This window comes from Arachis ipaensis, chromosome B5, assembly GCF_059453495.1.
Source record: "Arachis ipaensis isolate K30076 ecotype BB chromosome B5, ASM5945349v1, whole genome shotgun sequence".
Taxonomy (NCBI): domain Eukaryota; kingdom Viridiplantae; phylum Streptophyta; class Magnoliopsida; order Fabales; family Fabaceae; genus Arachis; species Arachis ipaensis.
Genome location: NC_142440.1, coordinates 42,618,265 through 42,626,704, shown reverse-complemented (window position 1 = coordinate 42,626,704; position 8,440 = coordinate 42,618,265). Strand labels below are relative to the sequence as shown.

The 8,440-nt window shown below is 32.4% G+C and overlaps 1 protein-coding gene across 1 annotated transcript; it reads left to right on the top strand.

Moving 5' to 3' along the window:
• The first annotated feature begins 2,599 nt into the window (after nucleotides 1-2,599).
• Nucleotides 2,600-5,570, top strand: LOC107643555 (Cyclophilin-like peptidyl-prolyl cis-trans isomerase family protein). Its single transcript, XM_016347235.3, has 8 exons — nucleotides 2,600-2,830; nucleotides 3,147-3,260; nucleotides 3,369-3,517; nucleotides 3,858-3,930; nucleotides 4,022-4,111; nucleotides 4,936-4,975; nucleotides 5,132-5,214; nucleotides 5,301-5,570. Exons 1-8 carry the CDS (start codon nucleotides 2,720-2,722, stop codon nucleotides 5,319-5,321), a joined length of 681 nt encoding a protein of 226 aa, XP_016202721.1. The 5' UTR covers nucleotides 2,600-2,719; the 3' UTR covers nucleotides 5,322-5,570.
• The last annotated feature ends 2,870 nt before the right edge of the window (nucleotides 5,571-8,440 follow it).

Genomic DNA, 8,440 nt, shown 5'->3' with positions numbered 1-8,440 from the left:
TGAAGAATGTCGACAAAGAAATGATTGGCCAAAATGGGAAGCAGCCATGAAGGTTGAATTAGACTCACTTACAAAACGTGAAGTCTTTGGACCTGTAGTCCGTACACCAGAAGATGTAAAACCCGTTGGATACAAATGGGTATTTGTGAGAAAACGAAATGAGAAAAATGAAGTTGTGCGCTATAAAGCCCGACTTGTGGCACAAGGTTTTTCACGAAGGCCCGGTATAGATTATGAAGAAACGTATTCCCCTGTAGTGGATGCAATAACATTGCGTTATTTGGTCAGTTTATCTGCATATCATAAACTGCATATGCATTCAATGGATGTGGTAACAGCCTATTTGTACGGCTCATTAGATCGGGATATCTATATGAAAGTCCCTGAAGGACTAAAGATATCTAAACCATCCAGTGAATATTCGCAAGGGTTATACTCAGTCAAATTGTAAATATCTTTATATGGTCTAAAGCAATCTGGACAAATGTGGTATAATCGTCTTACTGAGTATCTGGCCAAAAACGGTTTCAAGAATGATGATATCTGCCCATGTGTTTTCATAAAGAAAACTACATCTGGGTTCATTATAATTGCTGTGTACGTTGATGATTTAAATATCATTGGGACTCCTGAAGAGATTCCAACAATTATAAAAACTCTAAAAGAAGAGTTTGAGATGAAAGATCTTGGAAAGACTAAGTTTTGTCTCGGCCTGCAGATCGAGCATATAAAAGGTGGGATCTTTATTCATCAAACAACATACACAGAAAGGATCTTGAAAAGATTTTATATGGATAAGTCACATCCATTAAGTACACCAATGATCGTAAGATCTTTGGATATGAAAAAGGATCAATTCCGTCCTAAAGAAGAAAATGAAGATATCCTTGGTCCTGAAGTACCATATCTTAGTGCCATTGGAGCGCTAATGTATCTTGCTAATAATACGCGACCTGACATATCATTCGCGGTGAATTTACTAGCAAGGAATAGTTCCTCTCCAACCAGAAGACATTGGAGTGGAATCAAACAAATTTTTCGATATCTTCATGGAACGGTTGATATGGGATTGTTTTATCCCTATGGATCCAAGTCACAACTAGTTGGCTATGCAGATGCCGGATACTTGTCTGATCCATATAAAGGGAGATCTCAAACAGGATACCTGTTCACATATGGTGGTACATCTATATCTTGGAGGTCCACGAAATAGACGATTGCTGCAACATCCTCTAATCATGCTGAAATACTGGCGATTCATGAAGCTAGTCGCGAGTGTTTTTGGCTGAGGAGTCTGATTCAATATATTTTATCATCATGTGGACTGATTGATCATAAGATAGCTCCAACTGTCCTGTTTGAAGATAATGCAGCATGCATTGCTCAACTTAAGGGTGGATACATCAAAGGTGATAGAACAAAGCATATTTCTCCCAAATTCTTCTTCACTCATGACCTTCAAAATCAAGGGACAATTGATGTCCAACAGATCCGTTCAAGTGACAATCTGGCAGATTTATTTACAAAGTCACTCCCAAAATCCTCCTTTGAAAGATTGGTACATAAGATTGGGATGCGCCGATTTTGAGACATTAAATGATGTCGGCAAGAGGGGGAGACTGTACTCTTTTTTCCTTGGTCAAGTTTTTTTTCCCATTGGGTTTTTCTTGACAAGGTTTTTAATGAGACAGTCCCCATCACAAAGGATATTGTACTCTTTTTCCTTCACTAAAGTTTTTCCCACAGGATTTTCCTTTAGTAAGGTTTTAATGAGGCATATCCCTAAATGAGCATCCAAGGGGGAGTGTTGAGATAAGATTTGTTACGTGGATACCCATTTATGAAGGGCGGTGTAGTATTCTCAAGGAAGAATGCTTTTAATAAGCATTTGAAAATCTATCCTATGTACATCTATAAATAGAGGTTCAAGCCTCTCAAAGTTACATAACAACAGAACAAAATACCATTCTCCCTTTCTTACAAATAAATCAATCCTCTTTTATGCTGCAATCAAATACTCTTCTCCTTATATTTTTACTACAATTCTTTCTCTTCTTTTATTTTATAAGTATTTTAAATTCTATTTTCTATTACTCTTTACATATAATATTAATAGCAATATTAACCATCTTTATTATATTGAGATTGTAACAATAAACAAATGCGATTCTCTCTCTTTATTTTTAATACTTCTTTCTATCTTTGTATATATATACACAATACAACATATAATTTTATTATATATATATAAATTATTATTGAACTGATTATTTTAATACTAGAGTCTTCTATTTATACAACTTTATTATATATATATCTTTTATTTTACAATAGGGCTCATATTAAATAAATTCTGATTCGGCATAATGCATTTTTGCTCGTTACGCAGTCCCTAGCTTTAAATTCAACTTAAATGTTATAAAATTCCAGGCCCCGTCCAAAAAAAGAAGAAAATGTTTTAATTTATTCTTGCTGGCCCAAACTAATTTATTGAGAAACAAAAATATTTCTTGTATCACCTTTCCAAAAGAAAAGTATAATATTTTATAGTATCAACTATCAATCCATATCTGTGAACCAAAAAACATAAAAAAAATGCCATGCCCGTTAAACACACCAACACACAACTTTTCTACTCAGGACTTTAGTTTTCCGAAATTGGGATGGTTGACTCCAATTTCAGGAGCTGAAGCTGTTTCCAAATCTAACATTGCTCAAAATGTATAGCCCAGGATTCAGCTTTATGATCAATGCTTGCATTTTGTTGTCATTGATGTCTTTAATTTCTTCCCTGGAACCCCAACTTGGATCCACCCGCGTTGTCTTTCAGGTTTTTTACTTCAAAATTTACTTTCTCTTTGACCTGCTATTCATAATTGCTTGAATCTGTAGTGAAAGTTAAAGTCTTGAGCTGAGTTTCAATGTAAGGGCTGTTGATGTTGTAATCTATGGATGCCCATGTTTGTGATTTAGCTGAAGTATATTATTTATTATGTTTATGTGTGAAAAATTGGAATCAAGTGGTTGATGAAGTGAGAAATTTATCCATCTTGACTGTGAAGTTTGTATGCACATAACTTGTTTGATAAATTGACATCAGCATCTGTGTTGTTGTTCATGGTGTATCACTTGTGTTCTGAATGCAGACAAATTATGGGGATATTGAATTTGGTTTCTTTCCCACTGTTGCACCCAAAACTGTTGATCACATCTTTAAGCTTGTCAGACTTGGAGGTTATAACACTAACCATTTCTTTCGGGTATGTTTCTCCGGGGCATAAGTAAGTAACATCAGGTATTTATGTAGTTGGTGGCTGCAGCATGTAAGTGATTGGTTTTTTTACTTTTGTTCTAAATTCAATGTTCAGGTGGATAAGGGGTTTGTGGCCCAAGTAGCAGATGTTATGGGCGGAAGATCTGCTCCAATGAATGAGGAACAAAGAAAAGAAGCTGAAAAGACTGTTGTTGGCGAATTTAGCGAAGTCAAACATGTTCGTGGTATTCTTTCTATGGGAAGGTTAAGTTTCTCTAGATGGAAGCTATTGGTTCTTTAGTTTTGTATGATGTTTCAAATACAACTGTGTGGAACGGAAGTGTTCATTTGTGATGTTACGACTGATGCAAGTTTCTTGAGGATGTTATCAGTCGCAGGGACTGGGGAGCTTTTATACATTCGAGACTTCTTGTAGAAAATCTAGAGTCTAAAGTTTAAAAGATTTTTATAGGGAATAATCAGTTTGTTAGTTAGATAACGTACTCATCTTAATTGTATTGCTTATGTTCTAAAATTCTTAAACCATTTACTCTTTTAGTTTTCAGTGACTGTTCTAAAATTCTATTTAAGATTGTTCTTACAGGTATGATGATCCAGACAGTGGTTCATCCTCATTCTCGATACTACTTGGAAATGCTCCTCATCTCGACGGCACGGTGGGATAGATATAGTGCCCTAACGTCATTTCAAATGATTCAGTCAAATGTACTTCATTATGTACTGTATGCTGATATGAGCTCTTTTCAGTATGCAATATTTGGAAGAGTTACTAAAGGTGATGATACATTGAAAAAGCTCGAGCAGCTGCCTACCCGTAAAGAGGGTATATTTGTAATGGTAAACTTAAAACACCTATCCATATTTTGCATTTTACCATTCTTTTAGTGTTAAATTGTGGATCATATGCATAAATTAGTTAATAAATTTACATGTGAGATGCTTATGGATTTTCTTTGCAATATTCTTCTATTCATTTATTTGAAGAGAAGCTAGAGGCAGACCTTGAGAGACTTATGAGACAAGAAACAGAGTGTGTGTTTTTAGGAAAATTGTTCTATATAGTAAAATGTAGCCTAACTCTTCCCACTTTTTGTTTTGCTTCTCAAATGTTTACATAATTGGTATCAAGTCTGGATAAAAGAGAAGGGCTGTATTGGGCAGTCAACAACCATGGTAAACATTGTTGAATCTTTATGACATGGTTGCTGTTTTTGTATAGTAATGTCTAGCATGCAGATTGGAATTCTTCACCTGCAATCTTTTATTGCCGAGGTCGAGGGTCGTTTTTGTAATGAAGTTAAGAAAACTCTGTTCAAATAACTGTCGTTCAAGTTTGTCTGAGGGTGAAATGTAATTTGAATGATGATTTTTTGGCTTTTCTGATCTATCTTAATGTTATCAGTTATCGGTTTTTGTGATTGTTGTAGTCGGCATCAGAATGTTTTGCAATTTAACAGTCTCTAGCATACACTCCTCACTCTGAAATTGTTCTGAAGTGTTTCTAGACACACTGTTTTTACATTTATTTCCTTCATCCCCTGCCTCAACATTTAACCCATCCTCAGAGAATTCCTAATTATCCTTGGTTAATGTTTTCAAACATCCTTCCGATTCTTATTTTCTTTAAGTAATAATATGATTTTTTTTCCCCTTTTTTCCAGCCAACAGAACGCATCACGATTCTGTCATCGTATTACTATGGTAAGATTCTTTCAAACTTAAATGTTTTGTTTAGTTTCTTATTCTAGCATTATAACTTGCGATGTGCTACTTGATCCTCTAATTTTGTTGAAGCCCGCTGGTTTTCGAGCTCATTCTCTATTACAATCTTCTGAACCATGCTTGCTGTATTTTTAGACACGGAGACAGAAAATTGTGAGCAAGATAGATCGATATTGAAGCGCAGGTTAGCTGCATCCGCTGTTGAAGTTGAAAAACAGGTAATTGATCTTGGTTTTCTTGAACACACACCAATATAATTATCCCTGTTCTGCTATTAACATGGGTTTTATTTTTCATTTTACAGAGGATGAAATGCTTCCCTTGATGAGAGCACAAGCAAGATAAATATAATGTAGGAATGAGTATCATTCATACTCCTTTTTTTTTTTTAATAAAAATTTATGAGCATTATGTTTATGTACCCTTTTTCTTAACGTCAAAGCAAAAATATTGGATTAGTGTGTTATTATGGTTTGTTTGATAGAAGATCCTGTAAGTATCTTCTGAGTGCCGCTCAATGTTTGATATGAAACACAAATTTATTGACATAGAATAGAAATTTTTTTAGATAGCACAGAAATTTTTGCAAATAGTACAAGTTTATTGTTATAGCATAGAAATTTTTGCCCAAAACACAAATTTTGTCCATGGCACAAAATTTTTTACACATAGCACATAAATTTTTATTGTGAATGTATTTTGTTAGTTGGGTGAGTTAATATTCTGTACATATGGTCTTTCAAAAATTTTTGTGCTATACATAAAAATTTCTGTTGTGCATTAAAACTGTGTTGTACACTAAAATTTTGGTGTTATATGTATTTTGTCGGTTGATATTTGGACATATAGTCCTTCAAAAAATTTTGTACAATGCACCAAAATTTTTATGCTATGTGCATTTTGTTGGTTGGTGTCAATATTCTGGGCATTAGTTCTTTAAAAAATTCTGTGTTGTGATTTAAAATTTCTATGATATAGTCTGTTTACATATATAGGAGAAGAAGATATATAGGAGAAGATGAAAAAAAAAGACCACGATGATGATAATAAGTAGGATGAGAAGGGAAAAAAGAGGAGGAAAAAAAAACAAACAAGAGAAGAAGACGACGTTGACAACATTGAAGAAACGCGCTATAACTAGTGAACTTGGTTGGACTTAGTTTAGAAATCATAACTAGTGAACTTGGTTGGACTTAATTTAGAAATCATTTGGCCGTCTAACTTTATTAAATAAATTATATTTTTATTTTTGATAAACTGATTATGAATGTATTTACCATTTCGTTCTCAAATATATCATTTGTTTTTTTTTTTTTTTTCAGGAGACACAAGTGAATCCATTATATATTTATTAATTTTATAATTAAAATTTGTTACATGACACTTTCTTATAATTGAATTGAAAATTTTCCCTCTAAAATCAAGTTTCTCATTCTCCCTCTCCCCTTATTTATCTTTTTTCTTTCTCTACTTATTCAATCTCTTTTATATATTATTATTGATTTCTAATTACAAATTTAACAACGAAAATGTATCATATGATATTTTTTATTGCAATTGAAATTGAAGTTAAAAGATATTATATATTATTAATTTATCAATCAAAATCTGTCATTTACCATTTTATATTATTGAAATTAAAATAAATTTTTCTCTTCTTTGTCCACTCATTTCTATTTCTTGGCTTTTTAACCTATAGGATTTAGTTAACATATATTTTAAGAGTACATGATAAGTTTACTATTTGTAAAAGGTTTTAAATTTTTTTATTTAATAAATATAAAACAAATGCAATGAAAATTTAAATTTTTTGTATTTTTAATAAAAGAAATTTTAATTTATAATTGTAGCGTATGTTTTTAGAACACAAAATAGATAAATCCTTAATCTATATGCCACCAATTCAAAATTTATTACCAAAGTATTACTTTTTTTTAATCATTATTTATTCACATGTTTTTATATTGTCATGATGACACTTATTACTTTTTTTGTTCATTATAAAATCTTTAATATTTTTTACAAGAACGTTAGATATTAATTTTTAAAATTTGTAATAAAAATTAAATATTAAGATATAATTTATTTTTTTTTAAATTTACAATTCTGTAATATTATTATAGACAAAAATATTAGTTATGCCTAAACTTAAAATATAATTAGAGTTGCCTTTTGCAACGACCTTCTAAAAGTATAGGTAGCTAAATTTTTTTTATAATTAATTTTAATCAATTAAAAAAAAACATTTTGTCTCTACTTATTTTATCATTCATCATCATGCTTTATTATTAAATATAGAGACCATGAGGAGGGTGTTTTTACCCATTAAAAAAGAAAACGAAGAAAACAAAGATAATGAAGATGATAATGAAGATAGAAAATATCAAAGAATACGAAGAAAATGAAGAGAATCAAAGTTGAAAAATGCATCCTACGTGACAAATGTTTAGGATTTTTTTAAATAATAATTGTTATATTACTATTTAATCATGTAATGCAGTATTAAGAAAAATGAAATTTGAAATCGTTATTATATTGAACTTCTATAAAATTAACAAATCGATGATGCTTGAGGGTGAATATTAAAGGGTAAAAAATTAACCAGAAAATACAACTACTGTTAAGAGAATATACATGAAAATCTTGTATTTGATTAGCTGATATATTTTAAGAGCTTAGGATTTTTTATTTAAATAAATGTATTTATTATTGAAATAAATAATCTTAAAAATTATAACAGAAATCCGTCTCCCAACCTTATCTTGTTTATAGTGTAAACGAGATAAGGCATGTGCGCGTGATACTTATATATCTCGTTTGTAGAGTAAACGAGATACGTGTTAAATTAATGCGTTTGCAGTATAAACGAGATACAATAGGACAAATTTTCAACAGCTATAAAAGGTTGTGCAACCGTTGGCATTTTCCACAAATATTGCACATCTTCTTCTCTCCCGTTTTTCTCACAAAAAGAAGGCAAAAATGTCTAGTAATAGCGGATATGTAGTTGTATGTGTTTACCCCAATTGTCGTATGAGAAACGGCGACAATGGAGTGATATTTGAGTGTGAGAATCCATTACTGTTGCGCACTCGGCGTGTAAGTTTGTTGTCTGAGTTGAAGAGTTTGATATTGAGCAACCTTGGTGACACAAGGACGAGATAGGTCGGAAGGGTGGGGTATATGTTGCTAGCACCGTTGGGTAATGGAGTTTTTCGGTTTTGACTATTTTGGCTCCTAGTGGACGAGCATGTGCAACTCATGTTTGACATCCATGGGAGAATCATGGCGGAACAAGTGATGGAGCTATCCGCCGAGGTTGGAGATGTTGGTGGTGGTTCTATACACTCGACCTATGTGTAGGACGATTGACCTCTCGCACCACCACCGATTCATGTCGCCATTCCAGTTGAAGACATGGAGTGGGTGAGGAAGACTCCGACG